Consider the following 19,520-nt stretch of genomic DNA (forward strand, 5'->3'; position numbering starts at 1 on the left):
CGGGCAGAGAACGGGTGAGCTCAGCCCGGCCGTCGCGTTACAGACGTCACCCCACCAGGCTGTATCAAAACCAGAGTTTAATGCGCTCCAGCGATGCCGGCAACAGGGAATTGGATCAAACTGGATCCCAGTAGACCAACTGGGCGGATGCTGGCAGCGGCCGCCCTGCCTGCTGCCTGCCCCGCTGCCTGCTCTTGGGGTCAGGCAGAGCCCAGCGAGTCCCGGGAGGCTTTTCCCATCGCTTCCGCTCCAGGCTTCGTTCCTGGGCAAGGGGGGAAAGAGGAGGAAGTTAATTAACTGGGCGATGGCAAACTGGGATCTTTCTCCACTAGCCCGAGAACCAGTTGTGCTAGCCCCATGGTTGCCATGCCGACGAGGATGCTAAATACAGCTCAGTCTGGGTGGTTTTTTGGGAAACCGCAGCCCTCAGACTGTGGTCAGGGCCAGGAAAAGGAGCCCAGGCGCCCCGGCTCCCGCCCTGCCGGGTTGGGGATCCCCGCGGGGCCGCAGAGGAGGCGCCAGGAGAAGGGGGCAGGAGCGGCATCCTTGGCATTCCCCCGATTTTAAGCTCCCAGCCCCACTCCCAGCAGGCTCTGCCAAAAACGGGGACCCCCCCCAGCCCCTCCCGGAACTTGGATTTAAGCAGCAAGCTCTCCGCTTTCTGTTCCTATAGCAACCCCTGCCCACGCGTGGGCTCGTGGTGCCATCACATCCCGGCTGCCGGAACCCGTTCCCGGCTGTAAACGGAGCCGTCAGCCCTCCCGGCGACCCCCGGCAGCTCCCCAAAAACCTTAAGGCCTCAGCAAAGGGTTTAGGGCCCCGGCGGACGGATCCAGCCTCGCCCCCGGGGTGGATTCTGGCAGCGCGGGAGGCAAGAGGAGAGCAAAGAAGCTTTTTCTACCAAAAAAAAAACCCCACCTGGAGCCCCACCGTTGGAGAGGGGCACGCTGCCGTCGGCCTCCGGGGAGCAAGGGTGGTGTTTGGGTTTGGTGGTCTCCAACCCGGCCAGCAGCGTCATGAAGTCGACGACGGTATCGATGTCCTGCTTGTCCGGGGTGGCTTCCCTCAAGGCGCTGACGGCATTGAGGCGGCCGAAGGAGGTCAGCTCGGAGATGTTGGCCCGGAGGAAGAGGAGGATGATGTTGAGGTCGTTGATGGGGCAGGTGAGCATCTTGCGGCTGAGGAGATCGAAGGCGGGCAGCATCTCGTAGACGGAGAGCAGCCCCTTGTCCCACTGGCAGAGCTGCAGGGCGTTGTAGATGACGACGGGCATGAGGAGGACGTAGACGCCGCCGACCGAGAGGCTGATGAGCTGGAAGACGGAGAAGAAGACCAGCTTGCAGGGGATGAGCGCGGGGACGCCGGGCTCCGCCTGGAGCAGCCCCGTTTTGATGGAGCAGCTGAACTCGTCCTGGAAGAAGATGTTGAGGTGGAGGAAGACCAGGTAGAGGCAGGTGGCAGCCAAGAAGAAGAGGAGCAGCAGGTTCCTCAGGATGTAGATGAACGCCAAGGAGTGAGCGTGCTGCTTGCAGGTGAGGTAGCGCTCCAGCAACGGGAACTCAAAATACCTCTCCCGGCGGGCCCTGGGGACAGAGGGGACACGCCGGGGACTTAGAGCCACGCCCCAAACCCGGTCGCTTCACCGAAGCCCATCCCGAACGCGGCCGCAGCCGCGACGCCGTGCGGAGGGGCTTCAGAGGGGCGTGGTGACCGGTGGAGGCTGCCCGGCGGCCTCACCTCTCGTATTCCTCCCAGAATCGCTCCGGCTCGGCGCTGGCCTGCTGGACCTTCCTCATGTGCTGCACCAGGCGCACGGAGCGGTTGTAGGATTTGTCCAGCTCGTCGATGATGAAGAGGAGGTCGGAATGGAGGGCGGGAGCGGCAGCGTAACGCCACAGCAGGTAAGGCATGTACATGAGCACCGCCACCACCAGCAGCGAGTAGGGGAAGACCTGGGCGAAGGAGACAAGCGGCGCGGAGCTGCTTCGCCTCCGCCGCGCGCCCGGGCGGGACCCGAGGGCACCCAGAGGCGAGCTTGACCCCTACCTTGAGAGCCCAGAGGGACTTGGTGACGGCGCGGCCCTCGGCGTCGAAGCCGTGGTGGACGAGGGAGTCCCAGCAAGCCGTGTCAGCATAGGCGGACTGCTTCCCCGTGAAGTTGGTGGGGGAGAAGCAGCTGATCTGCGAGCCTGGAGCGAGGAGGAGAAGGGTCAGCCTCAGCCGCGGAGGTCTGGCGAGCACGAGCGATCACATCTAAGGCATCGCTTTGGATTAAAAAAAGCCTTTTTCACACCCGTTTTGTAGCTGCCCTTCCCCACCGCTGTGTTTTCCAGCAAGAACTTTTTCCATCGCTTCCCAAACACAAACCCTTTGAGCACGGCCGCGGGTACACGGTGTGGGGAATGAGACCGGCCAGAAACCGGAGTCAAACCAAATCCCCAGGGACGTCGGCCAAGGCCGGATTTAGCCTGAGGTCGCGATGCACCGTCAATGCAACTCTGTGCTGCCCTGGCAAGCCCCGGCGGGACCTGAGTCGCCCTGCCGGCACCCTCCTCCTCCTCCTCTTCCTCAGAAACGACCCTGCAGCACCCAAAGGTGCTGGGGGCAAGCAGCTGAGGCGCGGCATTGATCCACCACCGGTGCTGGGGTTTAGCGCGGCTGTTCCCAGGCGTTCCCAGCGACCGATAATCCATTAAAAACAATCAATCAATATCCCTGAGAAAGAATAGTTCCTAAAAGAGGATTTCCAGGCTGCCCCACCTCCGACCACGACCACATCGGCGCCAACACGAGGGTTTTGCAGCGATAACTGAACCGCCGCCACCGGCGATTGCCCGCGACCCCGTTGTGAATGCCGCGACTCACCGGCGGAGAACTCCCGGGCGAAAGCCAGCGACACGAGGAAGAGGGGCAGCCCCACGGTGACGAACTTCAGCAGGCGATCGCTCGGCAGCTCCAGCCGCAAACCCTTGGCTCGGGAACCGCCGGGATCCGGGAGGAGAGCGTCGGAGAGCATGTACTCGGCGGCCGTGTGCGAGAGGGACATTTTTCTATCGAGGAAGAGGAGACAACAGCGACTGCTGCTGCTGCCGGGCGGCTCTGGCGTTGTCTGAGGCGTGACCGGCTCTAGGAGCGCCTTTGTAGGGCTGAAGGCATCGCTTGCCAAGCGCTCCGTCCCCGACGGCTGTAAATGACAGCTTAGACGGTGCGTTAAATCAACTGGTAATTACAGGGGGAAGCCTTTTTGCAAATAGCACGCCTCGAAATAGAATAAAAAAAAAAAAAAGAAAAATAGCAGCCGCGGCACCGAGCTGGGAAGGCAGCGTTCCTCCCCAGCCGCAGCCGCTCCCCGGCTCCTCGTGGTTTTACGTCCCTCTCTCATAAGCAGATGTATTTCTGGCGGCGCTTTCGAGGGGCGTGGGGCTCCCCGGCTATTTTTGCTCCGTGCAAGGAGCGGGGAGGCAGGGGACAGGGCATTACCCAACCGAAAAGCCCCAGCCAGGTATGCAGCGGCCCCGTGGGGTACAAAAAGCCCCAAAACACACCAAAAATGACTTTTTCCCGCACCCGAACCAGCCGGAGGGGCTGGAGAAAGTCCTGCTGCCCAGCCGCAAGCTTGGCATAGAAAAGAGTCTCCTGGCAGCGTAGTCGCTCCCCAAAAACCCGCGCCGACACCCCTGGCAGCAGAGAGCGGAGGAACTCCCCGCGCAGTCTCTCGGCACAGCAAAAATAAAAAAACCCATGGCCGCTGCCAAATTACACTTTCGATGGATTTTTTCGAATGAAGGGAGTCTCCAAATTTGAACGTGGAGTGCCAGGCTACGAGGGAGAGGCTGCTAAACAGCACCGGCCCTCAAACCGGGAGGGACTGCACCCAGGCGCGATCAAACCTGCCCAGGGGCCGAGATCCGCCCGGCCCGAGCACAGAGACACGCAACCCTTCGCCTCTGCAGGAACCGCATCTTTTATTGCTCAGAGACAAGTTCAAAACACGGATTGGGCGAAGCCCAGTTTCCACCCGGCCTCCTTTGTCCGAACAAGAGGCTCTTCCGTCTGCCCCGCCGCTTTTCTGTGCCGAATCAGGGCAAGAAGCGCGCGCAGGTACCTGGTTTGAAGCCAGCAACGCCGGTACCGACACCGGAGGTCTCTGGCAAGCGGCAGAGACTGGCTCCAAGGCGGACACCGCTGCAGAGCGGCCGGACCACGTGCTGGAGCCGCGGAGATCAAGGGTACCGCTCCCGTCCTGCCTCGTTAGTCCTTAGGGATGTCCAGCTCCAGCTTCTTCAGAGTCTTTTGGAAGAAGAGGGGCGGCTTGCAGACGAGGTCTATCCGCTCGCCCAGGGGCAGGGAGAGCCGGTAGGCGTGGAGGTGGAGGGGGAGGTGGCGAGCCTTGCTCTGCTCCAGCTTCAGCCTCTTCAAGGTGATCACAGGCAACTTCTGCGGCGAGGACAGAAAACGTCCCTTCCACAAACCCAGCTCCTCAGCTGGGACTGGAAAATCCCAGGCTCGGAGGGAGCTGGGGGGCACGAAGGGGCTGCCCAGCCCTGGATCCGGCTCCGGCAGCGGCCCCCGACGCGGGACCTGCCTTACCTGGGGTGCCAGCTTGCTCCAGTGGGAATATTTGTGATCCCCCAGGATGGGACACCCCAACCCGTAGGCCAGGTGAACCCGGATCTGGTGCTTCACTCCTGAGGAGGGAAGGCAAAAAGAGGAGAAACGTGACAACCAGCTGTGCCAGGCCTCGGCTCCCCGCTGCCACCCTCGGTGCCGGATAATCCCGTGCCAAAATCACCGGCAGCCGGAGAGCGGCCCGGCAGCAAACCATCGCCCCGGGGTGGCTTGTTCCCTTGGCCCAAACAGGATTTTGGTTGTGTCTAAGGACGAGTTCCCGCTTCCAGCGCTGCTCTTGGCTGCAGAGCCGCAGGGAAAGCGGATTCAGCAGCCGACACAACCCCGGGGACGCACGGCCAGGCCTCACCCGTGACGGGCTGGAGCTCCAGCAAGGAGCAGGCGGAAGAGCTAGCCAGGCGGCGGTAGCGCGTCACGGCGCTTTCAGCGTTGCGGTTCTTGCGGATTTTCACCACCTTCCCGTCCTCCGGAGACAGGCGGTAGTTGGGGGCCAGCGTCATCTGAACGGCGGGGAGAGGGTGAGCCGGCGGGAAGGCAGGAGGGGGGTGCCGGGGAGGGGGAGCGCGAGGCCAGAACGGCGGCCCAGAGGATGTCCCGCTCACCTTGTAGTGCGACTGGTGGCTCTGCACCTCCTTCTCCACGATGGGGATCTCCACGATGCCCTCGGCGGGGTCCGGGTCTCCCAGGCTAATTGCCCTGGGGAGATAAACCGGAGGTCTGCGGGGTGGTGCTCCAGCAGGAAGGGAACCCTCCCCTCACCCCCTCTCCCCACGACCCAGCCCCGTACAGATGCCAGAGGGAAGATAAGCAAACACCCACCGCTTCTACAAAGCCCCTGCGCCCCGCTGGCCGTCCCTTCACCCCTCCTTCAAACCCTACAGGCCCTTCGAAGCCGCTTCTCCACCCAAACCTTTCCTACCAGTAGATCTTCTCCACCTGACGAGTTTTGAAGAGAAGCCGGATCCTGTCCGCCACCTCCTTGCTCCGCGCCAGCACCATCACGCCTGTGGTCTCTTTGTCCAGCCGGTGGCAGAGGTGGAGGGGTTCGGCTTTCATGTTCTCCAACATCTTGGCCAAAATCGGCAGCACATCAGCAATGCAATTCTTGATCCCGGGGCCGCCTGCGTAACCCAGAGGCAAGGCAATCAGGGGACATGTTCACCTTAAATTACCCCCAAAACGTGAGATGAAGGCTGCGATCTAAAGGTGACAAACACCCCGCATCCCTCCCTGGGAAGGAAAGCCTCAGCGCAGGGAGGACAGAGACAGAGGATTCCCTGTCAGCGCCATAGAGCCATTGCATACAATCATAGAATCGTTTAGGTTGGGAAAGACCTTGAAGATCATCAGGTCCAACCGTTAACCCAGCACTGCCAAGGCCACCACTAACCCATGTCCCTCAGCACCACATCTCCTCGGCTTTTAAATCCCTCCAAGGATGGGGACTCAGCCCCTGCCCTGGGCAGCCTGGGCGAGGGCCTGACAGCCCTTTGGGAGAAGAAATTTTTCCTCATATCCAACCTAAACTTCCCCTGGTGGGACCTGAGGCCATTCCCTCTCATCCCATCGCTTGTTCCTGGGGAGCAGAGACCGACCCCCCCGGCTCCAGCCTCCTTTCAGGCCATTGCAGAGAGCGATGAGGGCTCCCCTCAGCCTCCTCTTCTCCAGGCTGAGCCCCCCCAGCTCCCCCAGCCGCTCCTCCCCAGCCTTGTGCTCCAGCCCCTGCCCCAGCCTCGCTGCCCTGCTCTGGCCACGCTCCAGCCCCTCCATGGCCGCCTTGGGGTGCGGGGCCCAGCGCTGAGCACAGCATTCGAGGGGCGGCCTCACCAGTGCCCAGTGCAGGGGCACCATCACCTCCCTGCTCCTGCTGGCCACACTAGTCCTGATACAAGCCAGATGCTGTTGGCCCTCTTGGCTACCTGGGCACACTGCCGGCTCATATTCAGGATGCGGCATGGCCGGCTTTTCCTCACCGTGCACGGGAAGACCGTAGGGTTTGTTGATCACCACAATCTCCTCGTTCTGGTACACGGTTCCCTGCTTCAGCGCTTTGGCCAGGACGTTGGGGTGAACCCGCTGCAGCTGCTTGCTCAGCACGGCAAGTTCCCGGACCCGTCTCTGCGCTGGGTCTTTGGGGATCTGCGGGGAGAACAAAACGCCGTCGGTGGAGGAGGAACGGCGTCGGCTTTGGCGCAAAGCAGCAACGTGCTGGCCTTCGCAGTGGTGCTGAGGAGGAGGCCGCGACCACAAGCATCCCCTGTGGAGACGAAGGCCGGGCGCCGTCCCCGCCATCCCACCCCATCACCCAGCCGGGCGCCGCGGTGCACGCCGGGAGTTGTAGTCCCGCACCTCAGAGCCGGCCGCGGCCCTCCCGCGGCCCCGCTCACCTCTCGCTTCTCCTCCTCCCTCCTCCGCGCCCGCAGCCGCTCCGCCAGCTGCTCGGCCCGCAGCGCCTCCTCCGCCGCCGCCCTCCCGCTGCCGCAGACGCCGCGAACCGCCCGGCCCAGCCCCGCGGCCGGCCACCGCCGCAGCCCGCCGCTCACCGCCGCCATCTTCCTTCCTCCTTCCCCCTCTTTCCCCTTCCGGCCAATGGCGGCGGCGCGGAGGAGGTGCTTCAACCCGTCCGTCCAATCGGAAGGTGGCGGTCAGCCGAGCGACACCCGCGCCGCCCAATGGCGGCGGCGCGAAGGGCGGGGCTCGGGGGAGGGCGCCGTCCCCGCCCGGCTGTTTAAACGCCGGCGACGGTTGGCGGCCGGTAACGGTCGCGGCGGGAGGACGGGAGCAGCCGGGCCCCGTCAGGTACCGGCGGGAAAACATGGACCCTTGTCAGGTACCGGGGGGCGTGCGGGCCTTGTGGGGGAGCCGAGCAGGGGGGCGGGCCCTGGCTGCCTCAGCCCAGTATAGCCCAGTACGTCCCAGTAGCCCCCAAGCCGCCCCGCAGTGAGGTGAGCGGCTCTGAGGGGGCTGAGGCACCCCCCCCATCCCCTCCCAGACCAGGACACAGCACCACTCTACTCATTCTGGAAATTTATAAAAATAGCACTAGAAAAATGCATTTTTATTTCTTTTTTTCAATAAAAAAGAACCCGAAGCGGCAAGCTGCCCCTCTCCCGCCGAGGTGACCCCCTCGCCATCACTCGACGTCGACGCAGACCCGCTTGGGCGGCTGCTCCGCGGCCCCGCCGTGGCTCCGCTTGCTCTCGGGGAGCTGCTGCTCCCCGTCCCCGCCGGCCCCCCGGCCCCGGGGGGATTCGATGCGGCCCCTCCGCACGAAATGGCGGATGCGGGCCTCCAGCCCCTCGCACTTGGGCCGGGCCAGTAAAGGCTTGTAGGTGCGGGCTTTGACCCCTTCCACGAAGCCGCTGACCTGGCTGCGGAGCGGAGGCTTCGCATCTCCCCAGAGGACGGTCCCGCCGCTCCCCGGGCCTGTGATACAATTAAAAAAAATACCAATAGTTTGAACAATATTTAATTACCCCTTTATTTTTTTTTAAACCATTCACCCCCCAACCCAAGGCGTTGTCACAAAACCATCCCTTACTTTTTCCAGCAGCCACGGGAGCGGCATCTAACCCTCGTAACATGTTACGCAGCACTTGAGTTTTGACTGCGTGGTTGGCCCAGAGCTGCTGCAGGTGAGTAACGTTGAACTCCTGCACTTCTCGGTCATAGAGCCACTGAAGGTTTTCAAACTCGCAGTCGTACAGGACGAGGGGAAACTCGACTGCCATGCTAGGGAAAAGGAGAGAAGGCGTCACCCGTTGCTGTCTGGAGGGATGCTGGGATAAAAAGGCTGGCGCAACAGCGCATCAGCCTGTGCTTTTTGCCAAAACCAGCCCTGTCTTCTACAGAACTCCTTTTTCCGATTAAAAACTCAATTAGTTTTAACCAAATACCAAGGACTAAAGCCATCAAAAGTTTGCCTGAGAGCAAAAAAAAACTGGGATCCTTATGGATACCTCCCAGAGCAGCCGCTGGCAGCTTGCTTCCATATTGTGAGAGACTGCTTGGCAGGCTGGCGGAGAAGTGGCTTGCCAGCGCGCAGCTGTCGCTTCGAGAAGCAGCCCAGGAGGTTTTCCCGAGCTCTCCGTACCTGTACTGTGGTTTTCGGGGGTTCTTCTCCACATCCAGCAGCTCGTCGATGATCTCGGGGCTCTCCATCCTCTGGCCGATGAGGAAGAGGATGGCCATCATGCAGCGGACTTGGTGATAGAGGAAGGCCTGTCCCGTCACTTCAAACTGGCAGAGACGGAAGGGATCCTGCGGCCCAGTTTCTCCTCCTCTCTCCACCCACGTCACTCCGGCGCTGAGGATCGTTCTCTGGAAGTTGACCACCCCATTGGCGACGTCCATTTTACACAGGTTACGGAAATCGTGGCTCCCCACGTACCTCTGGGCCGCGGCGTGCATCAGGGCCACGTCCAGATCGGCGCAGGGGAAGAAATAGCGGTAGGTTCTCTTGAGGCAGCTGAAGCGGGCGCTGAAATCGGGCTCCACGGGGGCCCAGGCCAGCACCCGAATGTCGGGCGGGAGCACCCTGTTGAGAATATGGGTGTAGCGGAGCTCTTCCTCCCCGTCGCTTCTGCCTTCCGAGCCGCCCTCGTGGCCATTGAGCTTCTTCCCCTCCGACAGGTTGGAGCGCAGATCTAGGGAAATCACCTGCGAAACGAGGAAAGCCAGGATTAGATCGCGGAGGGGCGTATTCGGCGCCTCGAGCCAAGTCTGCCTACACCGCTGCGAAATAAATGCAGGATCTCCTACAGATGAAGGTGTCTTAAATCGGGCGATCTTACCACTCCTTCCTGCGGGTAAAGCTGCGAGTGCCTCCGCTAAGGTTCCTAGCAGATGCTACCGATTCCTTTAATAAAACAGAGAAAGTTGCAGGCTGCCTACAGAGCACGGTCTCAAAATGGCTTCAACTTTAGTCTATAAAAAGGCTATAATGTGCCTTTTTTCATTTTTTTGCTGGAGGTGATGACTTGAAGCCAGTGACAGCCTGGCTGTCTGCAAAGCCTGATGTGGGAACAAGCTAATTAACAGCGCCGGTGCCCGCGTGCTTTAAACGGCACGAGAAACGCGGCCCCTCTGCCCTTATCTTGCGCGGCTCGTCTCGCGAAGGAGAGCGGACCGCCCACCCGAGCCGAAACCAGCCCGGCGAGGCAAGAACGAAGCCAGCTCCGCTTCCAGAGCCGGGAGGGAAGGAGAAACCGGCCCGAGAGCGAAGCCGCGGCGGCGGCGGAAGGGCTGCGCTTCCCCCAGCAGCCTGGTGGCTCCGTGCCCACCGAGTGGGGCCGGCTCGCTCCCCTCCCTCCGGCTCCCGCTCCCACGCTCCCTTCCGCTAGCTGCGGCTCCCCTCAGGCCCCTTCTGCGCAGGAAGCTCTCCAAATTCTTGGATATTTTTTAATTTTTTCGTGGGGTTAAGCGAGTTAAATCAGCCGAGGGGGCTCTGCCAAGTGCCGCAGTCGGAAGAGCAACAAGTGCATCTGTGGAGGAAGGGACATCACCTCTCTTTTGGCAGCGCTCAGCTTCGGGGAAGCTGCAGTCCAAACCAAATTAGCGCTAATATGGGGGGAAAAAATTAGCGCTAATATGGAAAAAAACTAGTGCTAATATGGAAAAAACCCTAGCGCTAATATGGAGGAAAAAGCCCTCGCACTAATAAAGACTTTAAGGGTCTGAAGTCATCGAGCCACATGCAGGAAGCCATTGCCAGGCTCGCTTTCAGATTTAAAAGCCGATGGCTTTTAAAAACCAAATCCAACCTGTGCTGTGGTGGCTCGTCATCGTGGGACAGTAATCCCGCTGGATCCCCATCCCACCCAGAAATCCGGGAAAGCCCGGCGGGGGCAATCCTGACCTGTCCAAAAGCGCTGACTCCTTTGTCCGTCCGCCCGCAGCGGTGGTAGTTGGAGGTCTGTCTGTCGTCTACCAGCCGCGTCTTCTTCAAGGCTTCGAACAGTTTCTCTTCGATGGTGTTGCTGGTGTTCTCCTGGCTGGCGAAGCCCTGGTAGCCCCAGCCCAGGTAGGCGACCTTCAGCGCCACGTGCCTGCGGCCGTAGGCGCCGAAATCGAATGGCCGGCGCTGGCGTTTCTTGGCTTTCCCAGGGGCCGAAGGAGCCTCGCTTCTCCCAGCGCCTTCCTTGTCCTCTCGGAGCTTCTCCTGCAGTCGCTTCACCTCCTCTTCCAGCTCCTGCACCCTCCTCAGGAGCCGCTCCCGGTCGGTCACCACGCTCCCCTCGGCCATAGCCGCTTGCCTCGGAGCCTCAGTTGCCGGTAGCTCCTCGGGCTCTGCAGAAAAAGAAGGAAATCGGGGGGGTTTTGCATTTTTATGTGGATTTTATTACACCTAGAGGTAAAATAATTGTTAACCGTGGAGTAGTTCTTTATTTTTAACCCCTCGGCGTTCCTAGCAGAGCACGGGAAGGGCCAAGGGGGCTCAGCTCGGACGGCTTCATCTTACTCAACTCTTTTTTTTTTTTTTTTTTTTTAATTTTTTTATTTTTTTTGGCACTTTTTAATCACCCCTCTTCCCCCAGCCGCCGCCGCGGGACGGGATCCGCTCCGTCAGCACGTTCCCGGTTAGCCTTTTGCTATCAGCGCGGAGCCCTTTCCATTTTCGCACCCCGCTCAGCCAGCATCAACACTTCAGACAGCCCGCTAACGCCTGCCGCTCATCTCGCCGCACCATCTGCTCCGACATTTTGTAACGGCGCGGTTAAAACTTGCATTTTTTTTTTTTTCCCAACTTGCTTCACGGCGTAAAGATCCCCCGAACACGCGCAGCGAGTGGAAACCGCGTCCGCATCCCCTTTTTTTTTTTGCCGCAGGTCTCGAGTTTTACTAAAACCAGGTTCAAACAGCCTTTGGGCTTTGATGGCCGACTAAACGCTCCGCGCTGAGCCCGACTTCTGCAGCGGAGGAAAAAATACCCTCTCGGATGTCCCTAGGTTAAATCACGACTCGATATCGTGTTTTTAAAAGAAGAAAAAGGGGAAAATCATTAATACCTCCACCCGGCGCTTACAAATCCGCCCTGTGTTTGTCCATCGTCCCGTTAGTGCTTTATATATGTAACGTAATTAATTTTAGCGTAGTTTTCAAGCAGGAATTTAGGGGGTTTTATAGCTGCGCTGCGTTTCCATTTGCCGTAGGGACAGAGCCTTCTGCCGGCGGCGGGAGGTTTAGCGGCGCCGCCGGCGCTCCCGGGCCTCTGTCTGATTAACCGCCACCGAAATCAACACCTGAAAAGTCGAGAGGCCGAGCCCCCTCGACGTCTTTAACCAGCTCCAACCTGCCGCAAAAAATGAACCGTGGTTTGTTTTGCAGGATTCGCCCGTTTTGGCGGAAATGATGGAAGAGGCGACGGGAGCGGGCAGGTACCGATGGGAGGATGAGGAGCAGCCGGCCCCGAGCCGGCTCTGCGCCCAGCGAGGAGGCAGCGAGGAGCGGGCGCGTCCCCGTGACGACCCCTACGCCGAGGCCCCCCTCGTTTTGGGGGCGCAGCCGGCTTTTCCTCCGTTTTCCGAAGATCGGAGGGGAAGCAGGAGGTTGGTAATGAGAAGGAAGGTGCTGAGGCGCAGACCCGACGGAGGAGTGGAGGTTTCCGACGAGTCGGTGAGCAGCGAGATGGAGAGCGACGCCGAGGTTTGGAGCCTGAGGCAGAAAATGCTTCGGCTAAGGACCGATCCAGACGACAGCATCTCCGAGGGGGAAATCGAGACGAGCGGCAGCTCCCTCGAGGAATCCCCTTACCGGTGGATCCTCGAGGATTTCGGGAGCCGGAGCTCTCCCGTTTCTCACTACACCGCTGCGGCGGGACAACCCAAATCCTTCATTCCTCCGCGGTTCGAGCCGCTGGGCCGTAACCGGGGTAAAACCGACCGAGTGGCCAAATATTTTGAATATAAACGAGAATGGGAAAAATTCCGAATCCCGGGAGAGGATCAGCGGCAAGAACTGCGCTGGAGCATCCGGGAACAGATGCTCTGCAAGCCCGAGCTCCCCAGCAAGCCCCAGCACCTCCACGTCCCCAACCCTTACGCCGTGCCGACCGAAAAAAAGAGAGCTGCCCTGCGCTGGGAAGTGCGCTGGGATCTGGCCAACGGCCTCATTCCCAGAAAAAACACCTCCTAATTCCCCAAAACCATCATCATTTTTGTCCCCCTCCTCGATAATTTGGGAAAAAATCCCCTTTTTGCGTTTCAAGTGGGTTAAATTCTGGATTTTTTTTTTTTTTTTTTTAAATCTCGGGTTGTTAAACGGGCTGGGTAAAAACATCTCTGCTTCTCTCCCACGCCCCGCGAAGCTTCTTTCCGACTTAAAAATTAGGAGGGGCAGGGAGCCGGCATGGAAAATAAGCTTTTTGGGAGAAATGGGAGGAGGACGAGCCTGGCGGTTTTCGGCGGGGCCGCGCCGCGCCGGCCGCTGAGGCGGGTTCATCAGCGGCGTCGCGGCGGGATCTTTAATAAAGCAGCTGGAAGGAGCCATCGTGGTTGGGCGGGTTGGTTCGATGGGGTCTCTACCCCCCCCCCCCCCCCCCCCCAAAACCCCATGGGGGGGTCTCTGCCCCCCCCCCCCCGGGACCCCCCCAAAAATCTATGGGGGGGTCTCTGCCCACCCCAGGGACCCCCACCACACCATAGGGGGTCTCTGCCTGACCCCAGGGACCCCCTGAAACCCCATGGGGGGGGGGGGGTGTCTCTGCCCCCCTCACAGCACCTCAGAGACTCTCTGAAACCCTGTGGGGGGTCTCTGGGCCCCCCCAGGGTCCCCCAAAATCTATGGAGGGGGTCTCTGTCCCCCAGGGACCCTCCCCACCCCATGCAAGGTCTCTTCCCCCCCCAGGGACCCCCCCAAAACCCCAGGAGGGGGTCTCTGCGCCCCCCCCCCCCACCCCGGGCTGCCCCCCCCCCCCATGGGGGGGTCTCTGCCCCTCCCAGGGACCCCCCCCAAAACCCCATGGGAGGGTTCTCTGCCCCCCCCCAGCACCCCAGGGACCCCCCGAAAAGCCCATGGGAGGGTCTCTGCCCCCCCCCGCCCCCCCCCCACCTCATAGGGGGGGTCTCTGCCCCTCCCGGGACCCCCCCCAACCCTGAGGGGGTCTCTGACCCCCCCCTCCAGCACCCCACGGACCCCCCCAAAAACCCAAGAGGGGGTGTCCGCCCCCCCCAGCACCCCCGGCCCCTCCCCACCCCATGGGGGTCTCTGCCCCCCCCCAGGGAACCCCTCAAGACCCTAAGGGGGGGTCTCTGCCCTTCCCGGGACCCCCACCACCCCAGAGGGGGTGTCTGCCCCGCCCCAGCACCCCAGGGACCCCCCAAAAACCCAGGAGGGGGCCTCTGCCCCCGGAGCCCCCCCCTACCCGCGGGCCGGAGCCGCCGCCGGTGCCGCTGCCCCGGAAGCGCCCGCCCCATCCGGTTCCCCCGCTTCCGGCCGCTGCGGTCCGCCCGCCCGCTAGGGGGCGCCGCCCCGCGCGGAGGGCCGTGAGCTGGGCCAAGATGGCGGGAGCGGGGGAGCGGGCCGGGGCTGCCGCCGCCCCCCGGGGCCTCGCCCCCTTCCCCGCTCACGGCGGCCTCTGCCCCCCGCCACAGCCCCCCGGGCTCTGCCCCCCGCCGCCCCGCCGGGACCCCTTCCTGCGCCGCCGGGGTAAGGGCGAGGCCTCGGCCCCCGCCGGAGGGAGGGCCCCGGGCCCCGGCCTCCAACCGCCCCCGCTTCTCCCCCCTCAGCAGGCCGCGGCGATGAGGAGGAGGAGGAGGAGGAAGACAGAGGTGGGTCCCTGCGGCCCCCGGGGCCTTGCCCTGAAGCAGAGGGGGGAAACTGAGGCAGGGAGGGGGGGTTCTGCAGCAAGCCACGCTCATTACTCACTAATTACACAGCGGTCATTAGCGGTGTGGGGGTCCCTGGGAGGGGGGGCGGCCGGAGACCCCTGCCTTTGCGGGAACGGGGAGATGTTTCTCATAAAAAACCGTCTTTTTTTTTCACGAGCTCTTGCCTTTTTTCCCAGCGGATTCAGCGGAAACCTCCCTGCTGAACAAGCTGATCCGCACCTCCCTGGTGGAGTCCAGCCACCGCGTGGAGATCCTGCAGCGGGACCCCAGCTCCCCGCTCTTCTCCGTCAAAACCTTCGAAGAGCTGCCCCTGTGAGTCGCCAGCGCCCGCCAAAGCCACCGCCCTTCCCCAAACGCACCCTTTTCGATGCCTTTTTTTTGTTTTTTTACAGGAAGAAGGAACTTTTGAAGGGGATTTACATCATGGGCTTCAACAGACCGTCCAAAATCCAGGAGACGGCTCTGCCGATCATGCTGGCGTACCCGTGAGTAGTAACGCCCTCGGGATGCCGATCCGGGGAACGCCCGACCCTCGCGCTCTGCTAAGCAGCCTTTGCTTTCCAGGCCCCAAAATCTGATTGCCCAGAGCCAGTCAGGGACAGGGAAAACGGCAGCTTTTGTCTTGGCGATGTTGAGCAGAGTTAATGCCGCTGAGAAATACCCGCAGGTAACGTAGGAAAGGGAAAGCTGATGGCAGGAGGGGTTTGCCCAAGCCCTCGAGACGCTGCCTGGCGGCAGAGCTTTGGTTTTTCTCCCCGTCTCCGATTTTATCCGCTGGAAGGGGACGATAAAATGCCAGGTAGCGTCGCAGCAGCAGGTAGGACAGAAGGCGTGGTGCCCGCTAAAGGGAGGGACTTGTTAGCACTGGATTAAGCCAGGCTTTAGCTATCCTGGAATTTAAATTTTGAAAAGCAACTGCAGAGGCTGCTGGTTTCCCGGTGGCTTTCGTCGCCTCTCTGCCTGCAGAATCCGCTTTCCGAGCTGGTTACTGCCATTTAAAGCCTCTCCTCTCAAGCGTCCGGGCTGATTTAAGCCGTGGCTTTAAACCCGGGCGCAGAAACGAACTGCCCCGTGCTTCAGGGGACAAATTTCCCCCTCAAAAATAACCACAGCGACTTTTTTTCCTGCCTACGTCCCTCGAGCTGTGCGGTGTTCCCAGCTCCCCAACCTCCCGACGGCACCGACTGCCCGATCCCCCTCTGCTTTTGGGGGATTTTAGCGCTGTGGGATTTTCCCGTGCTCTTGCCGTCCCTTCGCAACACCTCCCCGCCTGCCCTCGGCTTTTAAACGAGGCGTTTCTCCCCTGACCGCTCTCTTGTCTCCCCCCAAGTGCCTCTGCTTGGCTCCCACCTACGAGCTGGCCCTGCAAATCGGGCGCGTGATCGAGACCATCGGGCGGTTTTGCGCCGACATCAAGGTGACGTACGCTGTCCGGGGAAACCGAGGTGAGTCCGGTCCTGCCGAGCAGAGCTACCGGCGCCGTGACGGGAGCGTTCGGTGAGCGCAGGGAGCCTCTTCAGAGCCTTGAGCCGCACAGACCGCCGCGAAGGCGCGTAAAATCGCCTCCGTATTCCCGCTAAGGAGCCTTTTCCACGAGCGCTGGTTGCTTCCAGGCTTCCCCTTCCTGGTTTCCGCCCCGCCGCGGCCGTAGGGAAGCGTCAGCCCTGCTTGCAGTTTTAATCCCAAGCTCCGCTTCGCGACGATCCCCCCTCAAAGGCCGGAATCCGGGATAAACCGGCAGAAACGCGTCGCATTTGGAAGCGGTCGGATGCCATTTCCCCCTCCTCTCTCGCAGTTCCGCAGGGCTCCGCGCTGGAGGAGCAGATCGTCATCGGGACGCCGGGGACGATGCTGGACTGGTGTTTCAAACGGCGAGTCGTAGACGTGAAAAAGATCCGCATGTTCGTGCTGGATGAAGCCGACATCATGATCGACACTCAGGGCCTCTCCTATCAAAGCATTCGCGTTCAGAGGTGAGTATTCCTGACGGCTGGCATCCCGCTTCCCTTGGCTTTGAGGGAATCGGTCACCAAACGAGCTGAATCGGCAGTGAAGGAGAGCGTCCCTGTGATATCGGGGGAAATGCGAGTCCTTTCTGTAAAAGCCCGTCCATGAGACACGCGGGAAGCTTTTTACCTCGCTTCCCTTTCCTTTGAGCCTTTCCAGCCCGGGGGTTGGGTTCCCTTTCTGTTGAAAGCGACACAAAATCAGCTTAAATTAGCTTTTTTTTTTCCTTTTCAGGGCAGCGGGCTGCTCTCCCGGGCTGACGAATCCTTTTTCTCCGCTCCAGGGCTTTACCCAAGGGCTGCCAGATGCTGCTCTTCTCGGCCACCTTCAAGGAAACCGTCCGGGCCTTCGCCGTGCAAATCGTCTCCAACCCTATCGTGATAAAGCTGCGGGAGGAAGAGCTCACCCTCAGCAACATCAGGCAGTATTTCTTCGTGTGCAGGAGCAGGGAGGAGAAGTACCGAGCCCTCTGCAACATCTACGGCAGCATCACCATCGGCCAGGCCATGATCTTCTGCCAGGTAAAGCGCCTCAGCCTGCTCGGGGCGGGGGGAAATCGATGCCTTTGCCCTCGGCGATAACACAAAGGGGTCGTTTTTTACAGTCCGGATGCGGGGGGCTCCTCTGGAGACCCTCAAAATCAAGGAGCGAACCCCCAGGAAGGGTGGGGAACGTCTTTGCCATCATTGAAAGGCAGCTTTTAGTTGGAACGGCATCTCTCCTTCGGTTGGGGCTGGCTTCCGCGGTCGCCGGCGCACGGAAAACACACCGTTTTTCCTCGCCCTTTGCGCTGCGCGTCCCGACGGAGGCTCCTTGCTCATCCGCCTCCTTTTTTTGCCTTATTTTGAGGTGTTAAAAAGCGCCGGGAGCTCCCTGGAAAGGCGCGGGGGGCTCGGGAGAGGCGGGGGGGGAAATATCGGAGAAGGGTTGGCCGGGAGCAAGCGGAGCGACGGCAGAGCCGCTGCGAAACCTCAGCCCGCCTCTCCCCGCGCACCTCCAGACTCGGAGGAGCGCGGACTGGCTGGCGGTGGAGATGAGCCGGGACGGGCACCAGGTAGCCATCCTGACGGCCGAGCTGACGGTAGCCCAACGGGCCGACGTCATCCAGCGCTTTCGCGACGGGAAGGAGAAGGTCCTCATCGCCACCAACGTCTGCGCCAGAGGTATCTCCGGAAAATCCGGCGCTCCTTGATGGGGTGAAACGCGCTTCCCGGCCTCGGGTTCTTCCGCTGGCAGCCGCGGGATCCTCCCCGCTCCGATCCCTCTCTCTTTTTTCAGGGATCGACGTGCAGCAGGTCACCGTCGTGGTGAACTTCAGCCTCCCCACGGATCAGAAGAACGAGCCGGATTTCGAGACCTACCTCCACCGCATCGGGCGGACGGGACGCTTTGGGAAAAAGGGCGTCGCCTTCAGCATGGTGGAAAGCCAGAACGTGGGGCTCATCCAGACGATCGAGGAGCATTTCCGTGAGTATCCGCGCCGGTTGGGGACCGCCGATCCCGCTCCGGCTCTTTTTCCATCCGCAAACGGACCGCGGCGGGCTGCTCTTCCTCCCGCTCGCCCTTTTTGGGTTTATTTTTTTCCCCTAGCAGCCAGATTTTTCTGAGAAGCAGCCTCGGAGGTTGGGCGTGAGTTGGAAGGGACGTCGCAAGTACCCGGGATGCCTCAGCACCTCTTTTATTTTTCCCTCCTTCAGGCATTTTATCTGCCTTTACCCTGCAAATCCGTGGCGGGGGAGCTTAGCTCAGCCCCGGCTGCGGGAGAGAAGCCGGCGGGTCCTTCCCGACCGCAAACCCATCGTCCGTCCTAAACATCAAGAGGATTTTTCACGGGATTTGCCAGATGCCGTGGCTACACCGGTGGCTTTTCAAATCCCGGTGCCTGTTTTCCCTGGGATTTGTAGGGAAAAGAAGGTTATCGAAACCTTTCGGCGTGCAGAAAACCTCGGAGCTGCTGAGCTGTTTTGTCCTTGAAATTCAAAACCCAAGATTTTTATTTTCCGAGCGGCAAAAGCGTCGGGACAACCGCGACGAGCAGCTCGAATAACCACGAGGTGGGCGACTCCGTCCGCAGCCACGGCCAGAATTAGCCAAAGGAGCCCCGGGGGTGGGATTGCCACGGGATGAAAATCCAAGCGGATGAACTCCCGGCGATCCGGCTTTTTCCCCGGCAAACGCCGGCTCGCGGGGTGGCTGGGCTCTGGTTTTACCCTGCTCGGGCCAAACGCTGACCATTTTCTTTCTTTTCCTTCCTGCAGAGACCAAGATCAAGCAGCTGGACCCGGATGACATGGATGAGCTGGAAAAGCTTGAAAACTGAGTGAGGAATGGGGATTTGCTCCCCCCAGATCCCAGTTTTGGTTCAAAATGGGAGGAAAAGCGACGGGGGAAAACCTCCCGGTTCTCTCCAAACTGTTTGGTTTCGTTGTGATGTTTTAATCCTCAGATCCCGGGATTTATCGTCCTTGGGTTTGTTCCTTGTTGTATCCCTGAGGTTTTTATAGCCGCGGCTTGAGGAATCCCCCGGGGATTTTTTTTTTCCTCAAAAATGAGTCCTAGGGGCACTCGGAGTGGTCAGAAAATGGGTAAAACCCGGTAACCAGCCCCAAAAATCTGCTCGTCCCCAGGTGACAGCGGCAGGCGGCGTTTCTGCCGGCAAAAGTGCGGAGAAAACTACTAAGGAAAACAATAAAAATCGGGAGAAAGGAGCGAGTTATAAAAAAAATCCCCCAGTCTCGCTAGATGGCAGCATGAATCCGCCAAAGTCCTGTGAAATTTCTGGCTTGTTTTCCTAGCGGAAGGGTTTTTATTAGGTTGAAACGTTGACAACGGTGTCGTTCGCCCGATCCCCCCCGCCAGGGTGCGAGCGGCCTCCCCTGGAAAGATGCTCACGAAGGAAAAAAAAATAAAATAACCGAAGATTTGGGGATAATTTTGTGCGAACGCCCTGTTTTGAGGGGAATTTCAGCTGCCGGCGTTGCCTTACAGCGTTGTAATGAATGTTTGATGGGCCGGGGCGCGGCGGAGAGCAGGAGATGAAATATCAAACCCCGCTGG

The 19,520-nt window shown here is 60.6% G+C and overlaps 5 protein-coding genes across 12 annotated transcripts; 2 read left to right on the top strand and 3 right to left on the bottom strand.

Moving 5' to 3' along the window:
• Positions 1 to 122: 122 nt before the first annotated feature.
• Positions 123 to 4,244, bottom strand: PANX3 (pannexin 3). Of its 3 annotated transcripts, none has more exons than XM_082330730.1 (6): positions 4,106 to 4,244; positions 2,866 to 3,184; positions 2,047 to 2,189; positions 1,738 to 1,952; positions 919 to 1,583; positions 123 to 262 (listed from the first exon to the last, which is right to left on the bottom strand). In XM_082330730.1, exons 2-6 carry the CDS (start codon positions 3,044 to 3,046, stop codon positions 201 to 203), a joined length of 1,266 nt encoding a protein of 421 aa, XP_082186856.1. In that variant the 5' UTR covers positions 3,047 to 3,184; positions 4,106 to 4,244; the 3' UTR covers positions 123 to 200. The 3 variants fall into 3 exon arrangements, with proteins under 3 accessions (XP_082186856.1, XP_082186857.1, XP_082186858.1); XM_082330731.1 differs by having other exon boundaries at positions 2,866 to 3,050; positions 4,106 to 4,233; XM_082330732.1 differs by having other exon boundaries at positions 2,866 to 3,197; positions 4,106 to 4,188.
• Positions 4,106 to 7,181, bottom strand: RPUSD4 (RNA pseudouridine synthase D4; the record flags this gene model as incomplete). Its single annotated transcript, XM_082330733.1, has 7 exons — positions 4,106 to 4,437; positions 4,591 to 4,688; positions 4,979 to 5,129; positions 5,232 to 5,325; positions 5,549 to 5,750; positions 6,603 to 6,768; positions 7,017 to 7,181. The coding sequence occupies 7 exons, from the start codon at positions 7,179 to 7,181 to the stop codon at positions 4,252 to 4,254; spliced, it is 1,062 nt and encodes a 353-aa protein (XP_082186859.1). The 3' UTR covers positions 4,106 to 4,251.
• A 187-nt stretch (positions 7,182 to 7,368) lies between these two features.
• HYLS1 (HYLS1 centriolar and ciliogenesis associated) lies at positions 7,369 to 13,128 on the top strand. Of its 5 annotated transcripts, none has more exons than XM_082330848.1 (3): positions 7,369 to 7,459; positions 8,180 to 8,264; positions 11,956 to 13,128. In XM_082330848.1, exon 3 carries the CDS (start codon positions 11,977 to 11,979, stop codon positions 12,760 to 12,762), a length of 786 nt encoding a protein of 261 aa, XP_082186974.1. In that variant the 5' UTR covers positions 7,369 to 7,459; positions 8,180 to 8,264; positions 11,956 to 11,976; the 3' UTR covers positions 12,763 to 13,128. The 5 variants fall into 5 exon arrangements, with proteins under 5 accessions (XP_082186974.1, XP_082186976.1, XP_082186975.1 ...); XM_082330850.1 differs by having other exon boundaries at positions 7,369 to 7,428; XM_082330849.1 differs by having other exon boundaries at positions 7,375 to 7,459; positions 8,183 to 8,264.
• PUS3 (pseudouridine synthase 3) lies at positions 7,735 to 14,030 on the bottom strand. 2 transcript variants are annotated; one of them, XM_082330846.1, is made up of 5 exons: positions 13,991 to 14,030; positions 10,487 to 10,917; positions 8,723 to 9,288; positions 8,171 to 8,361; positions 7,735 to 8,055 (listed from the first exon to the last, which is right to left on the bottom strand). In XM_082330846.1, exons 2-5 carry the CDS (start codon positions 10,871 to 10,873, stop codon positions 7,763 to 7,765), a joined length of 1,437 nt encoding a protein of 478 aa, XP_082186972.1. In that variant the 5' UTR covers positions 10,874 to 10,917; positions 13,991 to 14,030; the 3' UTR covers positions 7,735 to 7,762. The 2 variants fall into 2 exon arrangements, with proteins under 2 accessions (XP_082186972.1, XP_082186973.1); XM_082330847.1 differs by lacking the exon at positions 13,991 to 14,030 and adding an exon at positions 11,637 to 11,977.
• Positions 14,031 to 14,125: 95 nt separating this feature from the next.
• On the top strand, positions 14,126 to 19,377 carry DDX25 (DEAD-box helicase 25). The gene is made up of 11 exons (XM_082330608.1): positions 14,126 to 14,274; positions 14,355 to 14,396; positions 14,633 to 14,768; positions 14,849 to 14,941; positions 15,021 to 15,123; positions 15,787 to 15,901; positions 16,252 to 16,429; positions 16,747 to 16,984; positions 17,464 to 17,626; positions 17,742 to 17,930; positions 18,722 to 19,377. The coding sequence occupies exons 1-11, from the start codon at positions 14,127 to 14,129 to the stop codon at positions 18,781 to 18,783; spliced, it is 1,467 nt and encodes a 488-aa protein (XP_082186734.1). The 5' UTR covers position 14,126; the 3' UTR covers positions 18,784 to 19,377.
• Positions 19,378 to 19,520: the final 143 nt, after the last annotated feature.

Source organism: Platalea leucorodia (genome assembly GCF_965183815.1).
Source record: "Platalea leucorodia genome assembly, chromosome: 20".
Classification (NCBI taxonomy): Eukaryota; Metazoa; Chordata; class Aves; order Pelecaniformes; family Threskiornithidae; genus Platalea; species Platalea leucorodia.